The sequence below is a fragment of the Gossypium hirsutum genome, chromosome A05 (genome assembly GCF_007990345.1).
Source record: "Gossypium hirsutum isolate 1008001.06 chromosome A05, Gossypium_hirsutum_v2.1, whole genome shotgun sequence".
Classification (NCBI taxonomy): Eukaryota; Viridiplantae; Streptophyta; class Magnoliopsida; order Malvales; family Malvaceae; genus Gossypium; species Gossypium hirsutum.
The window spans coordinates 11,341,427-11,361,716 of record NC_053428.1 but is presented as its reverse complement, the minus strand read 5'-3'; the positions used below and the strand labels follow the sequence as shown (position 1 = coordinate 11,361,716).

General features: G+C 33.4%; 1 protein-coding gene across 9 annotated transcripts; it reads right to left on the bottom strand.

Moving 5' to 3' along the window:
- Positions 1–11,721: 11,721 nt before the first annotated feature.
- LOC121229331 (probable protein phosphatase 2C 21) lies at positions 11,722–19,955 on the bottom strand. 9 transcript variants are annotated; one of them, XM_041113361.1, is made up of 14 exons: positions 19,907–19,955; positions 19,772–19,827; positions 19,307–19,487; positions 19,089–19,203; positions 18,488–18,611; positions 17,176–17,239; positions 15,580–15,688; positions 14,903–15,056; positions 13,794–13,919; positions 13,232–13,355; positions 13,079–13,155; positions 12,763–12,815; positions 12,297–12,351; positions 11,722–12,215 (listed from the first exon to the last, which is right to left on the bottom strand). In XM_041113361.1, exons 5-14 carry the CDS (start codon positions 18,602–18,604, stop codon positions 12,063–12,065), a joined length of 1,032 nt encoding a protein of 343 aa, XP_040969295.1. In that variant the 5' UTR covers positions 18,605–18,611; positions 19,089–19,203; positions 19,307–19,487; positions 19,772–19,827; positions 19,907–19,955; the 3' UTR covers positions 11,722–12,062. The 9 variants fall into 9 exon arrangements, 8 of the variants coding, with proteins under 8 accessions (XP_040969295.1, XP_040969297.1, XP_040969300.1 ...); XM_041113363.1 differs by having other exon boundaries at positions 18,488–18,607; XM_041113366.1 differs by lacking the exon at positions 13,794–13,919.
- Between the last annotated feature and the right edge of the window lie 335 nt (positions 19,956–20,290).

Here is a 20,290-nt window from a genome sequence, read left to right as displayed (position 1 = left end):
TTCTCTTTGGTTTATGGGATGGAGGCAGTGCTACCAATTGAGGTTGAAATTCCCTCTCTCCGAGTTTTTTCAGAACTAAAGTTAGATGAAGCAGAATGGGTCCAAGCCCGATATGATCAGCTGAACTCGATTGAGGAAAGAGGTTAAGAGCTATCCGTCATGGTCAAATGTACCAGAAACGAATGATGCGAGCTTACAATAAGAAAGTTCGTCCTAGAAACTTCCATGAAGGGGACTTGGTACTGAAGAAGATCCTTCCCATACAAAAGGACTTCAGAGGAAAGTGGATGCCAAACTGGGAGGGACCTTATGTAGTAAAAAAGGCCTTTTCAGGAGGGGCATTAATTTTAACTGGGATGGATGGCAAAAGCTTGCCCAATCCTGTGAATTCGGATTCAGTGAAGAGGTACTTTGCCTAAAAAAAAAAAAAAAAAAAAAAAAAAAAAAAAAAGGGGAGAGGCCAAGGCGAAAACCCGCAAAGGGCACCTTGAGACCAAAGGGGCTTTGAATTGAAAACCCAGGAATGGGCAATTCGAATTTTCGATCAAAGTTGAGGCATAGAGTAGTTTTGTCTTCTCCGAATTAACAAGAAGGAGAGATGCTACATCTTGGGGCATCAACAAAGTCTTTTAGGATTTCTAAACACAGAGTTTGTGCAGAGGAGCTCATGCTGCGATATCTGGAGCACCTTTTTTTATCTTATCTTAGCAAAATTTGCTATTTGTTCATTTAGAGCTCTGCTCCCAATAAAATTCCATCTTATTCATTGTGATAATCTTTTTCATCATATCTCAGCAAAGTTTGCTATCTTGATTGATTTATTCATTTCGAGCTTTGCTCTCAGCAAAATTTTATTTTGTCCATTTTGATAATCTTTCAAGCATTTTTCCTTGAAATAACGATTAATGGATTGACGATACACATGCAGAAGGAGTTCTGCGTATTACTCTGAAAGTTTCTAAATAATACAAGGACCTGAAACAGGACTATTGTTTAGAACTAACCAAACCTAAGGGTTGGAAACATTTGAGAAATGATAGTCTAAATAGCGTCTATTTCTTTGGGTTTTCTGTCAAACTGGCTGAACAAGAAGACATCAATGATAGAACCTTGATGAACAATGAGGAATGACAACCTAAGCATTAAAAATGGATCATTCTCATGACATTCTACAAATATAATACATACACATCTAGTTAGGAGCATTTGATTCATTCTGATCATGTCATCCTAAACACTAGGCATAAATAGGTCCATGAAATGGATTTTGCAGGTCATGTTCCCCAGAGAACAGATCAAAGAAACAAATCCTATACCCCTGAAGTTACAGTGGGATAGATTGAAGTCATTAAAGCAGATCTTGTCTTCATGTACTGGCGTGAAGTAGATCGAAGGTAGCAGATCTTATCTTCCTATATTGGTAGGAAGTAAATCGACGACGCAGATCTTGTCTTCCCATACTGGTGGCGAAGTAGATCGCAGAAACAGATCTTGTCTTCATGTACTGGCGTGAAGTAGATCGAAGGTAGCAGATCTTATCTTCCTATATTGGTAGGAAGTAGATCGACGACGCAGATCTTGTCTTCCCATACTGGTGGCGAAGTAGATCGCAGAAAACAGATCTTGTCTTCATGTACTGGCGTGAAGTAGATCGAAGGTAGCAGATCTTATCTTCCTATATTGGTAGGAAGTAGATCGACGACGCAGATCTTGTCTTCCCATACTGGTGGCGAAGTAGATCGCAGAAAACAGATCTTGTCTTCATGTATTGGCGTGAAGTAGATCGAAGATAGCAGGTCCTATCTTCCTATATTGGTAGAAGTGGATCGAGATGCAGATCTTGTCTTCCCATACTGGTGGCGAAGTAGATTGCAGAAAGCAGATCTTGTCTTCATGTATTGGCGTGAAGTAGATCAAAGGTAGCAGATCCGGTCTTCCTATATTGGTAGGAAGTGGATTGACGATGCAGATCTTGTCTTCCCATACTGGTGGTGAAGTAGATCGAAGAAAGCAGATCGATAATGGCGGATTTTACCTCCCTGACTACAGTGGAGTACATTAAGCCAATAACTCTATCTCCCTGCATTCAACAGTGGAATAGAGTGAAGAGCACAAGTCTTATCTCCCTAAGCAGTAGTGGAGCAGACTAAAAACACAAATCTCATCCCCATAGAGTCGTAACAGAGCAGATTGAAGCTTAGATCTTATCTTTATGAAGTTACATCGGAGTAGATCGAAGCTACAAGGCATATGTCAGAAAATGTAGTAGATTGAATCTAAAGCTACAAGATGCAGTGGATTGGAAGAAGATTATCTGAACCAGAAGAACACCAATGAAGTCAAGACCCAGCAAGACCAGGCAAAATTGGCCTTGCATTATGTCTTTGCTCCATTCCCGTTACACGACAATGAGCAAAGAGGGGCAGCTGTACAAGCCCATTTTGCCCGGGCCCATACCAGCAAACCAACACCAGCCCGAAATAGCCTAGCCCGATAAGCCCAAGTCTCCAAATTTTTTTGGAAAGCCAGAAACCCTAAGGTTTCTGGCGCCGTTGCCCATACCCTGCTCCACTATGGTGGCCCCTTACCCCCTCGTCCACCGCGCCCACGACCTGCAACAGAGACAGAGACAACAGCAAAAGCAGCATGCGGGGAATGGGGGCAAAGAATAAACAAAACAGAAACGAAAAACAAGAGAAATGAATCGGCTTTAAAAGCCAAATCAAGAACAGCAGAGGGACCTTTTTTTCTCTTTTTTTCTCTCTTCGGGAGTTTTTCCTTTCATTTTTCAATTGTAGTATTGCTTAAGAATACAAGTAATAAAAGCAGATCGAAGTAAGAAAGACCAAAACAGAAAAGGCCGAGATCTAAGGTCCTTTTTTTATTCCAAAAACTCATCTATTAGATTTTTTTTTTTACATAGCATAGGTTTATAAAAAGGAAACAGCAAAAAAAATAAAATTTTACCTTTCCGGCCACCGCGTGCGGTGGCCGGCGCCGGCGCCGGCGAGCCTCCGGCGGCCGTCCGGTGACCCCCCCTTCGCCGGAAATCGCTCCGGGCTCCCCTCTCCTCTCTCCCTTTTCTTTTTTTTCTCCCTCAGCCTTACAAATGATTTTTTGAAAATTTTTTGACTTTTATAGGGGGTCAAAACGCACCGTTTTGACCCCCCCTGTTTAATGATAAAACGACGTCGTTTCGGACGTGGGGCGGGTCGACCCGACCCGCACCAGGGCAGGATCCGCGTGTTTTTGAGCGGAAGGGCTATTTGCGCAATTGGCCCTTCCGCATTTTTTATTTTTCGCAATTAAGTTATTCGTTGTTTATAAATTGACCCCGAAATCCGTTACACTTTGCGATTTAGTCCCCTTCCAACGGCGTCGTTTCAAGTGTTTGGATAAATTACTTATTTGATCCCCCATAGTTTAACGCGCGTTCTGATAAGTCCATTCTCCTTTAATTTCTTTCAAAATCCGCCCCAGAGATTTGGTTTTTAATCCAATCTCATCCCTTTTTCATCTATTTTTTTTACCTTAAATTTCATAATATTTTTGCTGTTTAATTCAATTTTAAATATTAATTGTTATATACAATATTATTATCACTGTTGTTTTATTATTATTGTATTATAGTTAAATATATATATTTTGTTTCGTTTCTATTATTATATACATATATTATATTCATTATTATTAATATTGGTTCACATATTTCATCACATATATATATAGGTATTTTTGTGTATATGGTATTATTTTCATGTATCCATTTACTTATATCATTTTTTAATAATTATATTAAGCATACACTTGTAAATATCGTGCTATTCGTATGTTTCCCATTATCTCATACAAATATCTTTGCATTATTCGTCATACATTTCTTTCATTTTCATGTATATGTTTTAGATATCACAACATTTATATATTTTCGCATTATGTTCCATATACATTTTTTATCTTTACTATTGTGATTATTAGTATATGTTTTATATTTATGAATATATCTTTAATACATATAAGTATATATTTATTATTAATAGATGTTTTCAACATTATCATTATGTATATTATGTGAATATTTTAACATTATATTATATATGTATTTATATATATTACGTATATATATACCCCTTTTAATATTATATTTTTTACATATATACGTAGATATACGTACTTATACCTACTTAAACATATTTTCACACTTCATAATTTTTATACACTTACATATATTTATGCATATTTTACATCATATACATACTTATATATTTTATACTCTTAAAATGCTTTTTGTATATTTCACATATTTTATAATTCCCATACATATATTTTATATTATCATGATTTGTAAATATATAAATACACATTTACATTTTTTATAGTATTTACCGATTTCATATATGTGTACATACTTATCTATGTTTTCATATTCTGTAATTTATATATTTCTTATTTTATGGTTTTAAAATTATACATGCATATATACATTTTACATAATTGTGTTTATTGTCATCATTGTTATTTGGTGTTTGCTTATTTATCCATGAACACTTGTGCTTTTTCTACAATGTTAGTTCTATTTATTTATTTGCATGCTTTGTTTATGTAATCGCCTCGTCATTTCATTTTGCCTACTGCATTGTTATTACTCATTTTACTTTGCTCACCTTGTCGCATTCGTTATTGTTTTGTCAAGTATTGACACTAAACACCAAAAGGAAAATTTTTCTAAATAAGGCAATATTTCGCGTTTGGGAACTCGAGAAAACGTGCCCTAACGTGCTGGGTTTCGATTTCTCGTTTGACTAAATAGCCAAATATCCTCTTAAAGCTTCAAAGTATGGTTTCATTAAACTATAAGGTGATCTTGGTTTCGATGGTTAGAGTATCGTGTCCTAACGTGCTGGATGTGATATTCCTTCGGAACAAGAGAATCTTATGTTTCAATTCATGGTATCAGATTTTCTTTTAAGGATCGCATTTTTAAAAGCTCTCCAAATTTTCAATTTTCGACACTAAGACACTAATTAATCAACTAGGTACCAATTTTGGGCGTATCGAGGGTGCTAATCCTTCCTTGTGCGTAACCGGCTCCCGAACTCATTTTTCTGAATTTCGTAGACCAAAATCGTTGTTTTAATAAAATTAAATCATTTATTAAAAACAACCACTTTTTGAGGTGACCCGATCACACCTCGTCAAAAAAGGATTGGTGGCGACTCCCGTTTTCATTTTTTTTAAATCCAAGTCGACCCCGTTTTCATCAAAAAAATGACACCAACACACAACTCGTAACATAACTCGAGTGCATACTCACTAATGACTTACCTCATTGGGACCATCATCAACTCTTTCCTTGGATTGCCCGTTGAACACTTGGAATACTAATTGGATACTCGGAAAAGCCTTTGCACATAAGTGCCTCAATTGTAGCTAAAGCTATCTCATATCTCATGACATTTCAATGCTCACTATCGAGCTAGTCATCTAGACTCATAATTCCTAGTGACATGTCACTCGTATCCTAATTTATTCCTAAGGTTCAAACGGGATTTTCCTTGCCTATTAAGGCTTTGTCTTATCATATTTCTATTAATCACATACACATTAATATCTTACAATTCATGTAATGATAACATTTAAATACATGTATAGCATGGTATTGTTTACATACGAACTTACCTCGATACCACAAAGGTGAAAAGACATACTCGTCCATAAATCGATTTCTTTCCGTTCTAGGTCCAAATCTCAATTTTCATCATCTATAACATCAATTTAGCCTAACAATCAGTCACAATATTCATATGGGTCTAAAAATCATATTTTTACAAATTTTCATTTTGACCCCTAAACTTTTGCATATTTGCACTTTTGCCCCAATGCTCGTAAATTAATTTTTATCACATTTCTTTACTCCTTGAGTCTAGATGAACCATTTTCATAACTACAGCAGCTCATAATTTCAACTGTTTTACACATTTACAACTCATTTTACAACTTAGCAATTTAGCCCTTTTTAAGGTATTTTCATGCAATTTCTTTCACAAAAGTTGTTTATTAGACAACTAGGACTCATAATCTTCCATAAAAACACAGAAAACAACATATTTACTCTCATGGTAAAACCCTAGACTCTTCATCATTTTGCAAAATAATCCCCTCTTATGAAAGCTCATGCTTTAGGGATTCCAAAAATGTAAAAATCATCAAGCAAAGACATTAAAATCACTTACTATAAAGGGAGTTTCTTTGCTGAAATTTTCCAGCTTCTAAACCCTTTCTTTGCTGCCATTTTTCGGTGGAGAGAAGATGAAGAAAAGATGATATTTTCTTTTCTTTATTTTATTACTAATTAGTCAATTAAAACACATAAAAGCCACAAATTTTGGCCTTTTGACCAATAGGTCTCCCCTTGGCCGGCCACACACTTAAAAAGGGTCTAATTGCCCTTTAAATGCCTCAAATTTTAGTTCTCTAGTCTATTAACACATTTAGGCATTAACACACAACTTTTACCTTTTACGCGATTTAGTCCCTTTTCGAAATTGGACTAGAAATCGCTAAAATTAACTTACCAAAATTTACATGCACTTATAAAATTATATTATAACACAAAATAATACTAAAATAATTTTCTCTGGCCTCGAAATAGTGGTCCCAAAACTATTGTTCCGACTAGGCCCAAAATCGGGCTGTTACAGATATCGATTAAATTCGATAAATAGTGGTTTGTATTTCTATAAACCAAGCTTAATCGTTATTACTATATTTGATATTTATATTGTATGAAAATGTGAATGAGGTAAGTATTTTTACCATATTGAAATGAATGTGATTTTGAATACCCTATTAACAGTGTCGGGCTAGTCGGATATGGTTGACATGTCATAGGAATTGGAAGTATTGGGATATTCCGACATTGAGTTGATGAGACACTATGTGTCGACTACTGTTAAAGTTTCGGATTTGTTCCGATGAAGTACTTTGTGTACTATAATGTTAAAGTTCCGGATTTATTCTCATGAAGCACATGTGCTTATCTCGGAGTGTGGGTTGGATCTGTGTATACGTCAGTGTCCGAGTTATGTTAATAAGGGTAAATAAAGTAAAGGTTATTAAAGTACTGATTGATATTGAATAATAGCAATAATGTGTTTGAATTACCATGTTTTAAAGTTGATTAAGCTATTGTTTATAGAAATACCACTGAGAGTATTCTCAACGTACGGTTTGTTTCCGTGCGCAGGCTAGGTACGAAAGTATAAGGACTCAGCATACAAGCCGATCCCCAAACTCAAATTGGTGAAGTTTCTATCTTTTTGGAAAATGGCATTGTACCTAGGATGTCATTTGGTCATTTTGAAAGTATCTAAGTTGTTAAGTGATATTTTAGTATGTTTTGTAAATGTTACCAAAACCTTAAGTATGGTATGTTTTGATATGTTAGTGAAGAGTAATAAGTGGAAGTGTTGGTAAATATTGTAGAGAGAAGAAATGAAGATGTTATAAACTTAGTTATCAACATTTTATACTAAAACAGATTTGGATAGTAGCGGTAGTCCAACTTTGAAAATATACCAAAAATAGTATAAAGTGAATTAGATAATGAATAAAATTTTTAATTGAAGCTTAATGAATCTATTTTTATATGGAAGAAATAAAATAGGTAAAAGAGTTGTATTTTATGAGATATTTACGTTTTGGTGAATTCCCTATTCTGACTTTAGAAATTCACCATAAATTGTGTATTAAGAATTAGGACTCAAACTTTATTTGTATGGATTCCTTATTGAGTCTATTTTTAATTGAAACAAATGGCATAGTCATTGGATTTCTGTACAGGAAGAAATTTGATTCGTAGTGCATAAGGGTCAGAGTAGCCGAACCCTGAAACAGGGGAGACTTTTTCTAATAAACTGTACTAATTGGCCTGACCAAAAATTCTAGAAAAAAATTAGTAAGTAGATATATGAGTCTAGTTTCAGGGAAAATTTACGGAATTAGATTTTGAGTTTCGTAACTCGAGATATGATTTTTTAGCGACCGTGAAGCAGATGGATAGTTTACTATACGAAAACTGTTTAAGTGCTAAGATAAGTTTTGTAATGTCTCCTGCTCGACTCCGGCGACGGTCTCGGGTAGGGGGACGTTGCAAAAATATTGCACGATTGTATATAATTTAAATGTCTTAATAGTCTTAGAGTTTGACGAGTGGCTTCCCATTACTTTAGTATGCCTTTTGTTTTTTTTATTTACTTTATATGATAATGGTCAAATTTTAATTTTGTCTCTTATACTTTGTCGAAACTTAGATTTAATATATATGCTTTAATTTTTTTTATATAATTTGGTTCGTTTACTTTGTAGTGTCATTAGTTAGTTTAAATAGTTAATATTGTTAATTATTTCAATCAAATGTTGAAGTCAATTTTTCTTAGGAACATTATGATAAAAAAATTATTTTATATTGACGAGTTCAAACGAGTATTTTTAAGAAAAAAATCCTAATTAATATTTTTAATATTATTTTTATTGTTGCATGACTACCAAGTCAATATATATATTAATTTTAAAATGTCACTACAATAAATTTAATAGAGAAGTTTTAATAATAGTGATAACAATTGAACTGAATTTTTTAATTCAAAAAATAGTGAGATTAAATTCCTATAAATAAAAATAGGGACTAAATTCTAAATGTACAAGGTGTTGGAGACTTACAACATATTTTAACCTTCAAATTTTTACTTTATAATTTTAACATAAAAAAATAATCAACCCGACATAAATATTAAAAACCAGTGACGTAAAACGTAGAAACCGAATAAAGACCAAAAAAACAGTTGGATCAATAGCATGGATTGTACAAAATTTTGTTATTGCTTTTTGAATCAATCATATATCTTTCTTTCAATCTCAGTATTATATTCATCTATCTAAATTATACTTTGTTTTTTGAAATTATAATTTCTTTTTGTGACAAGTGATACCTAAGCTACCCTTTTCTTCACAAGTCGGTATCCTATTCCTCTAGCTGTTAAATTTATTTTTAAAAAACTTAACCTACAAATTGATACTTTAACTATGGCCAATTACTTTTTTTTGGTCACAACATAAATTACTTTTCTCCCAAAGTTGTTACCTTTTATTAATTCAATTGTTAGCCAATTAAGGTTTTCAGAACTGGACCGATGTTGAATCAATTAGGCCACTAATTTTCAATTTGAATGGTTCGTCCAATTTGTTCAACTAAATTATTAAAAAAATATAAAATAAAAATAATAACATTTTAACAATAGAGAAAATCGATTAAATCAATTTTTTTAACATGATTAAACCGACAAATATTAGTTCACAAGTCAATTGATTCAACCCTTATTTCCGAATTGGTACCTAAGTTGATTCCTTGTTCAATCGGTTTGACAAGTCAATCTAATCTAGTTTTGGAAAAAACAAGTTTTCATTGATGAAAGAACTTTTTTAATCCCCTCAGGTCGAGAAACAAGCACTGAAATTCAAAAACAAAATTAATCATTAACATCTTGACCTTTGGAGTGTAAATTTTGAGCATTGTTTACTTCCATATATTATAAAAGAAGAAAAAGGAAAAAAGAAAAAAAAATAAAGAGAGAAATAAAGTAAAATTATTTTTAAAATTTTAAATGATGTGACGGTATTATGGCTAGAACTTTTTTTTAATAAATATAGCATTTTGGTGTAAAATGAGTACTAAAAATAGTTTAGGTAACACTTTTGAAAATAAAAAGTTGCGAAAAAAGGATATAATTTAGATAGTATTTTCTAGGTTAAGTTTTTTTTTTTAAATAGACTTAACCATTTGACTAATGGAAGTATCGACTTGAAAATAAAAAAAGTAATTTAGATACCTCTTGAATATCAAAATGGAAAAATGATATTATTTATATATCAACTTGTGAATTTAACCTTAAATAATATAAAATTTTACATTGACATCAACAAACAATAATAAGGAATAGAGAAAAAGGTAAGGTAAGATGTTTTCTAATCCTAATAGAGAAAAAGGCAAAACATGACGAATAGTGAAAAGGTCCCCAACAGAAATGTTCATCGAAAAGAGAGAAATGGATAAGATGTTCAATTGCCCATCCCTCATTTCCCTCTATATAATCCCATTTCATTGCATTATATGATTTGCCCATTACTTCCCCGCTATTTGGGACTTTGGTGATAAGATAGTAATATCCACATGGCAGCAACGTTTACTAGAGGATCACCTTCAATCAATTCCTTATTTTTCAAGTATGTCGTTTCATTCATCCCTTTAAAGTTTTAATGCATTTTTGACTCCGTAATAAGTACGTGCATCCTTGTATCCAGAAAAAATGATTTACTCTTTTCTAGACTCGATAATTAGTGTATGTGTGTTTATGTTGAGAATGCAGGCCGATAATGAGGAAATATTGCACAAAGGGCACGGATGCGGTTCGAGAGCCGATGAAAATGGAGGCGGAGGAAGAGAAGAAGAGGAGTAGCATGGAAGGGAGTTGCTGCTGGGTTCCTCATGACCGAACTGGAATTTATTACCCCAAGGGCCAAGAAAAGGTCATGGCTGATGTTCCTGCACCTGCTGCCAAAGATACTGCTGCCATTCATTGGTTTTCCAATGATTAGAGCTGTTTATAAGTGGGATCGGATTAAGAATTATAACTTAAAAATGTTTTAATAGTCTGAACCTTATATGTTAATCTAAGTAAACTTGTTGAAGTTTAATTTTTATGTTGGTTCTTAGTTTTCTAGTTTGATTTAATTCAGTGAATTCTTATATACTCGATTTTGGTTGTACTTGTAATTTCATCAGAAATTCCAATATTGCACAAAATTCTTTGAGCTTTAAGAACATACAAAACTCATTTTTATATATTTCTATTAAACAACAATGGTATATCGCTGGGAACATAGTAAAATAAAAAGGAGAGGGGTTTACATTTTATTTTAATTATTATTTTTTATTCACTGTGGCTGATGTTTTTAGTCGAGAACAAGCACATCTCTAGTATTCCAGAGTTTTTCTTTACTCCCTACACTTCTCTTTTCCTAAATAAACCTTAGAATTCAATTTTCAATTTCATTCTTGGGTTTTGACCCTAATTTTACAAATGGATAAAGAAGTTGCACATGCATAGTTTTTTTTCTTTCTAAATACATATTATCGATGTGTTTTACGAATATTTTGGAGCAAATATCTCATTTTTTAATTAAAGCTTTAAAAATCTTTTAGAAAAAATACTTGCTTAGATAAAATAAAGAAAAAAAAACAAGAGAAATTTCGAACCTCAACATGTTGAAAAAAACGAGTTCATTTTTCACATAAAATAACATATAGTTTTTCAAACATTAATCGTTATAAGTGTCAACTTAGCAATTCATTGTACAATTGTAGAGACAGCATTATCAAAGCTATTGCGAGTGTACTGATTGCATTATATCTATATATTATTTTCTCTCTCCAATTATTACTTGTTGACCACCTTCCCTACATAAGCATTTCCAGAGTCAGCGTCTTTGATTTTTTATTTATTTTTAAAATTTCCCTTTTATTTCATTCAAAATTTTCTCTTATACAATGTTTAAGTTATTTATAATTTTCAACATCTAAAATAGAGGATTCTACTCACTTAACCAAGTTTGGATTCGCCTCTTTAAATTGTAACAACAATAATAATATCAATCAAACCAAACTAAAACTCAATGATGATGATAATAATAATATCGGATCCTTGTTAGACCTTACAAGATACAGGCACGCTTGAACTTATTAGGTTGGTAGTGTCACTGGGAAACCCCTTACATTTCAAAGGAAAAACATAACAATTAACACCATATTTACAAAATGAAAAACCCGACATAGCGGAGTCGCGAAATAAAAAACCTTGGATCATTTACAAATCATAAACCGCAAATCACTTACATAATAAGAAAGTGTAATATTCATTACGTGTTTGCTTGGGAGAAGAGACTAATGCTTCTTAAGGTCCAAAATCCAAATGTACGTTTTACCTGGTTCGTGGGTGCTCGATCTTTCAATGCTGGGTGCTGCTCAAAGAAGTACCTGAACCAACAGGTTTTTTGAACTGAACAAGAATCATTGTCATGTTGTCGCATCCCTCCCCACCAGCTGTTGGAGCCAAGCACCTGTCGAATACTCTCTCACAGATTGCTGAAAGTTTAGTTTCCTGCACCATGGGAAGAGATCTGTAGATAATTAATGGAATCTTTATATTGATAGGTTTATAATGTTTTGTCAAGGGACTTACAGAGTTCAACTGCTCTCGTACATAATCCACTAGTTGTTGACTTGACATACAGTCCCTAATCAACAAAACACAACGATGCTATCTTCAAATTAATGAAAACAAACATCCTCAGCAATGGCCATCTTACAAGCTCCCAATTCCCAAGGGAATCTATAAATGGTACACTACGTTCTCTTTATCTTTTTAGCAAATTAATATATACACATGTCAATGCATAATACATACATAAACAAATATGAGCAAAGCATATATATGTTATGTATATATTTCCTATGACAGATTGCTTGATATTTAATCTTTGAGAATGATTAGCAAGTAGGCACGTGTGCATCCAGAATGTGTCACAGGCCTGGAATCATCTACTGCAAATTACCTAAGTGTTCTGAATAGTATCCAGGTAGGACCGAAGGTTGATTTCAGAGCAGGAGGGTAAAAGGAATGCAAGTTCTTACAATAGGAGACTCACCAAATCCCATCACAAGCTAAAACAAGAAACTCATCGTCATCGCAGATCTCAACCTATTTTAAAGAGGGTAAAACCAGATTATAAACATGTGGATAAATATGGATACTAATTGGGAATGATGTATCTTTTGCTTAAATGGCAGCAAAAGTTTTATACATGCATCTGATTTTTTTTAAAAATACAAAAAGAAGTTTTTAATTTTGCTTAAAGAATACTACAAAAGTAGTCTCTTTACTAAATCAATTGACCAGCATGAAATTTTACTGAAAGAGCTAGAATATAACACAAATATTAAAGGCTAAAGCAATTCACTTACAGTGTTGATGTCTGGATTAGCTGTTACAATTTGCCTTTCAGCAGGTAAACTTTTGTTCTGTTTGAACTCCGCATCTCCTGCAAGTGAAAGACAATCATAAACCAACAAGCAAATAAATATTAGATCCATTGCCCCCTTGGATCTAGAAGGTACCAATAGCCCTGGCCAAGTTTAAACTTCCATTGACACGTCCGACTTGAATAAAACCACCGGCTTTCAGAATCCTATCTTTCTCCAGTTCAAGGTCTGGCTTGTGATCTTTAGACAAATTATATGCCTGTAAAAAGTGACATCTATGAAATAAAGCATGCAGCAGCTAAGCCACGCCGTATTAAAGAGGAACCATATTGTGTATCCAAAGGAGAGAGGTAAAAGAAAAAAGGAATCTGAACGTGGAGCATTAATAAATGCTTTACATGCTATATAGTGACTATTACACTTAAAGCAAATGTTTTTCACTCTCATATCATCAATAAAATTGAAAATGGTAAAAGCATGTGCTACTTTCTACAACCATTTCCATACAGTTAAAAGGGCAAGAACAACAGTCCCTTAAAAGTGCTAGAGTATTAACTTATGACAAAAGCACTACTTGTCATTCAACGTGGACATCCTTTCAGCTCACAACTTTGAGAGGCCTTAAGGAAAGGTTCTGTGGAAATAAACAAAATTCTGAAATTCTGTTTTCTGGGTTCTACAGAAAAGAAAATTGTACCTGCCCCTTTCTAGATATTACACAACGGGAATCACCAGCATTAGCAACAACTAGTTGCTTGTTTCGAATTATTGCAACACAGGCTGTGCATCCAGAAGTAGGTCCATGAAAATCGGAGTGAGAACCCTAGTTTGCAACCAATAGAAAAGCCAACATCGGAATCTCACAAGTAAAATAGACATATTTGACCAATCAAACAAAAGCTTCTTACTTAGTGGTATTGCATTGAAAGAATTAAATGGATCATAGTAAAGTCTCAAGCACAAATGATACTTCAAGTAACCACAGTAAATGACAGTCCTAGGTAACCTGCAGAAAATTCTTAAACAGAAAACCAGAGTGTACTTATCGACAGAATGCTAGTTTCCTTCATGTTTTCCAATTTTCTTCTACAGAATCATAGGGCAAAATAAGAAGAAATCCAACCCCTTTTAACATAAGAAGGGTCCACAAGCCCCTTTTATATTATTTCCAATCCAATTTGTATCAAAATCCTTGTAATAAATCTTAAAACCTCAAGCAAAGATCTTCCTTCTCCTTAATTATATCCACTTTCCGTTGTTTAGGCTTCTCAAAGGCTCATAGAACTCAAAAAGTTTCTAATAACTTTCCTCTTCCTTTGTTAACAGCCCTCTCTTGATCTAGCCCTAAAAACAATATAGTGAACTTAACTAATCATGTTCAATTCTTGACTATATCCTACCTCAATTAAAATTAGCATACTTCATAGAGTTGGTTCAATTAAGTCATTTCCCTAAAAAAGTATTGATTGGTAAAATTAAATACGTCTAAGTTCACTAAAAATAGTATAAAAAGTGTTTGTATAAAGTTCACAAGACACGAAGCTTCTGTTATTGGTATTCCCATAAAAATTTTCCAGTTTACCAAATAAGCAAATAACAAAACTAATTTATAAAGAGTTTATTATGCAAGAATATACCTAAAACCAAAATCTAGAGCATATTTCCTTGGCATGAACGAGCATAGCAACTTAAGAAAAACTTAAGGTCTTGTAGCTTAGATCTTACTGAAACATTTTCTAGTAACATACAAAATGAAATTGCTTCATACACCTAAGACAAAAATTTAGTTTTCTATCACAAAAATACCTCCTCAGGAGGCCAATCATCAAAATGGTCATTGGCTTCATCACCCTTAGGAGACCATACAAACCCTTCAAAAAAACCAGAAACTTTGTCCATTTTATCTCCCAGGACTGCTAATTCTCTCCATCCTCTTTGTCCACACATCATCTCATCCATTCTGTATGATAAAAAAAAAAAATAGCAGTTGAATGCATGTATAGCAGGAGAAACAATTAACAAGAAGCAGCCTTACTATATCATATTTTATCCAGTAAAATGAAGTTGATCACACTCTTAAATTTCAAGTTCATGAATGAAAAAAGCAAAAGATGCTAGAGAACAATGACCTAAACAGTCAAAGATGCAGTGGCACTAGCATATGCCAGAATGGAGCTATAAATAAACTATCCATTAAAAACAGTAACATTTATGTAAATAACAAAATGCAATTTCATCAGTGTCATAAGGGATTCATTAGATGTAAAGGAAAAACTTTAAACAACCATGTATGGCATTAAGAAATTTTGAGTGGCAATGATCATGGAGCTCCAAGCACATGGTCCATTTCCTGATTCCCAGGAAACTTGGAACATATTACTTACTTGTCAAAGGCAATTTTTCAGCTGCCTTGTGGTTGAGCTATGACATATCTTCCGTATATTGCTACCAAAAGAATACACAAATAAATCCAGTAAAGGAACCTGAGAAAAGCTTTCTGTACTGAAGTCCCAATATCTCCAGCTGAATACGCCTCATGCTTGAGCACCTGCTGATGAAGATGCTTGGCACAAAACTTAGCCACTGCTTTACCTACAAATAAATGGACCCACATATAATATGCTTAAATGACTAGGTACAAAGAATTTAATCAGATCAACAACTAATTTTATGTATAAAAGCTGTGAAAATCATGAAAGCATCAATAAGAAAAAAGGGAACAAGAGCAAAAGTAACAATTCTGTTGTGAGCAGCTCAACTTTTTTGTTTAAAACATTCCACAGAAACCAATATTTACCTACACAACTGATATGAACTAAAAACTTTCTCTATAAGTTTACAAACATGAAATGTTACAAATAGTATTAACTATGCAGAACATAATCTCAGTTTATCAAAAGCTGCCTGAGAAAGGAAGGTACCCTCCATCCCGGAAACTCTCCAAGATGCATCAATATTTCAAAGCATTCAAATCCAATTTTAGCAGAAAAATCAAGAAGAAACTTTGCAGCCAGACATAAGCATTCATTGCATAGAAACTCAAGAATGAGTTGAGTGTCTAGGCCCTTAACTCTATCAATTACAAAGAAGCATCTTAAGAACCTAACTGCAGGGGAAGCTGAACTTGAAAGCCAAAACCTTATCCTCACAATTGACGACCTTTTTGCCAACTAAGGCATGGCCTGTACATGCAGGTCTTACCTATCCAGTAATGTGATTAACCAGCTCCAATCCCTTTCTCATTTTCTAATAGAAAATATCATCATAATACAAGAAAAGCGAGCCCAAAATGCAGCTTGCTCTCTACTGGTCATCAAAGTGTGATGGTATATTCAGAATCATTAACGAGGTCATTGGAGTGTCAGTGCAAGTCAAATTTTAAAAGGATTATTGGGCTCAACTGGACACTACAAGTGGCCTTCAAATAAAAGAAAATAGCTCAACCAATTAAGGCACTGTATACCATATGGGACTGAACTGCCAACTCAACATTATCTTCAGATATTATTTTGTACCGAAAGAGTGCTAAAAACAAAACCAAGAAAAGAAAAGACATGATTTGATGACATACATCCTTAGATCCAACTTTTTTAGCTTTCTCTTTGTCTCCTTTTTATGAATTGAAAACATAAAAGTTGTTACAATAACCGTTTCTAAACAAGCAAGGTTGCACCTTTCGCCTACAGTTAAGGAAAAGTTATATAATAATATTTGCACAAAACCAAAAAGAAAAGGACACACGCATACAAACAGAGAAAGCTAATGCCTCCAATGATATGTATTAAACACACTCAGGTGTCAACAGGTCGGTCTCTTGTAATATCATAAAACCTCAGTATTTAAAGACATAATTTTGCTCTAGTAGCTTTACCAGTGGCAAGACCAACACACATACTGGTCAGTTAAGGTTTGTCAAAGGAATAACTAAAATTATATTAGGAAGAAGGAATACAAACAGCACCAGCAAAGGGAAGAAAAACTTCACTGAAATCTAAACTTTGTGAACTTTTTAAAGAAAAAATAAAGTGATGTGATAAAAATTAAAGGAACAAAGAAAAGAAAAAGAGCTCAATCCTTACCTCCATGACCATCATAAACACCAAAAAATGATGTTGAGTCGTCCAGATCCAGATATGCTGCATGCTGCAAAAACCATAAAAACAAATTCATGGCATCATTGAAGGCAAATTGAGTTATCAAGAGGTACAAAAATGGCCTGTAGTTAAAATGGAAATAATCATCAATTATTATAGCAGACATGCTTTTAACAAGGACCTGTATCCCTCAAACACCATAGATATAACAGGTTTCCAACATAGTTGGATATGCATCAAGCAATTACTTCCAAAAAAAAGCATGTGTGCACGCATAAGAAGCAAAAATTATCTCTTGAGATAAATACGTTAGGAGCTCAAATTAAAAGGACATGTTTTTGTATCCTATGTTGCCTAGACTCTTCATTTTCCCATGTTATCAGGACTAAATGGAAAATTTTAGAAAAGTGTAACCTGGGATAAATATTTCTAAAGGCCAAACTGACACTCTTCTGTCCTATGTTACCTAGACTCTTCATTTTCCAAATATGCATGTTTGACACTTGTGTTTGGCACATATTTAGACATGGATATCGAAGTGTGATCTTCCAAACATGTGAAAAAACTTAGAAAAAAATAGAGCATGCCAGTTTTGGACATATACCCATATCAAACACTCATCCTCGAGGTTGGGTACCATAGATGCTAACCCCCCCCCCCTCTCCAACCAGCACCAAGTATGCATGCGCCGACACACACACACAAAAAAAAATCCCTTATGCCATAGATATCAGAATAATATTACCAGCTAAGTCTCATGTCTATCTTTAGCTTGTATATCATGTAATTTGATTCCTTAGCATCAATATGAAATAGCTTTAAGAAATTACATGTCAATTTATTGTCATGACTCACAACATTCCAATCAATGTGAAAAAACTTTAAGAAAGTAGCAGATTAACTTTTGAAATCTTTATAATCTGATTTGATATTCAAAAAAATAGAATCAGTAAAACACTGAGGAGCTTTCTCACTGCCTTGTGATGATGCGATCTTAACACTCAGCTTAAAAGTTATATGATTCTTAATACCATGTCAAGAAGCATGTAATAGGTGTATGATAAGCAGTTATTAGTATTTATTCAATACACTAGACATAGGATATTGGCCAAGACTAGATATAGGATATTGGCCAAGACTAGATATTATTTAATGCCTTGTTAAGAAACGTATACTAGATATATGAAAAGCAGATATTACGATTTGTCGTTAACAGAAGGCAAGTCCTATGACTTTAGTTAATGATTCAAAGATAGTATATTAAGTCAAACAATGAGAAGGTAGAGAGAGAACTTACAGCATCTTCCATAGATGCACGCCATCCTTGCATGGACGACAATCCAAATCGAAGCTTGTCATTTTCACCATCTTCTGATAACTTCTCAGTTTTTGGGGTGCTGAGATATACCCCCATTTCCTGACTAAACCAATAAAAACTATCAGGTCACATATTCTATATTAAATTTCTACTTCCATACCTTGAAACAAATGACACAAGCACATGCATATGCTTGTACAAAGAAATCAATTGTTTCTGCCTTACATATCTTTAAACATTAAAGTATGTAGAATATACGCACAATTCCTCACCACTCCGCACAAAAGCTTGTAGATATAATATATGCGAATATTGTGTGGTATGAACATATGGCAAGCTTAATTCTTTAACATTTGCGCACGGTCCTAACTCCATTAACTAACAAAATGGTAATACATTTCAATAGATTAACACAAAACCGCATGTCAAAACACAGTTAATAAATGTTAAAAGAGATCGAATCAAACTAGGACAACAATATCACTATCCTTTTTCTAATTCAAAAGATTTATTCATAATCAAAATCGTTTGGAGCAAACATGTCCGAATCAAAAATCAACATCAAGGCAGCTATAACAACCTAATTTCTCCCCTTTTGATGATGCAGAAAGTCGAGCCTAGAGGAACAAAAATTTCCCGTCAATCAACATGCATTTCTTTTCATTTTCTTTGGTTTTTCCAGGTACCAAGCAGATCTAACAAAGTAAAATAAATAAAATTAATTGAAACTAAAACGCGTCCAATGGAGATCGAATTGAAATTTGTATTTATGATAATCGATGCGAAAATGAAACTCACTTGTTGGCAATTTGAGAATCCGTACGGGTTTTCAGAGCGAGAGAGATGAGAATGGATCTGTTAGAGACACTGTTACTGTTTTATTTTCTTTCATCTGTTCTTTGATAATCATTTTTCGAGCCAAATGAACCGTGGCTACGACACGTACTGCGTTAACTTCGGGCACTTTTGTTTGGATAAACTGTACAAATTGTCACTCAACAATGCATATATTTTTATTTTGGTCACTCAACCTTTAAAATTTTTAATATAGCCATTAATGCTTGTATTCATTCTTGTTTTGGTCCCTTTAAATTAATAATGGAAATAATAAGGTGGCCTTTTCTCTAACTGGTATATAACATATTTAATCCTTAATATATTTTATCAATTTAATCTTAATTTTAGATAATTCAATAATTTTAACCCTTCATATTTACAAATTCTTTTAAAAATTTTGAAGAAAGAAAAGAAAGGATAACTTACTTTTTTTCAGGTTTTAAAGAACACACAACAATTTAATATTAAGAGTAGAAAAAACCCTGAAATAAATAATAAAATAAAATCATCGAACAAGAAGAGAAGAATTTAAGGGAATTAAAGAGATTAAAAAAAACTGACCTTTGTTTTGTGTCAGACTTGGGGTTTCTTTCTCTTTACTTTTAAGCTTTTGATTTTTCCTTCTGTATTTGCTCATATGTTTATGATGTTGTATGTTGGGTTAATTTGAAAGAATGATTGTCCTCCAGTAGGAAAGCTAATTGTCAACAACAAAATCTTTACTTTTTTCATTATACTGTCCAGAACAGAGTCGCGCTATAGTTTTAGAAAGCGGAAACGTTTATCACCTTCTTGCAGTATTTGTTGTTTTAGCATTTGGATATTACAGTTACTATATATACATATATCCCTTGTTTGAGAATACTCAATAATGAAGTTTGTAAAAGATTGGATGATTGGTACTCACATAGTAAAATCACCTGTGATTTAATCAATGATGTGAAA

Bases quoted from the DNA above. Each gene is read 5' to 3' on its own strand.
- LOC121229331 (XM_041113361.1), bottom strand. From the start codon at position 18,604: ATGGGGGTATATCTCAGCACCCCAAAAACTGAGAAGTTATCAGAAGAT. The intron at 15,057-15,579 runs GTTCCTTTACTG...TTTATCATACAG, and splicing joins GTACAGAAAGCTTTTCTCAG to AATGGATGAGATGATGTGTG. The intron at 12,216-12,296 runs GTAAGTCCCTTG...CCCATGGTGCAG, and splicing joins TACGAGAGCAGTTGAACTCT to GAAACTAAACTTTCAGCAAT.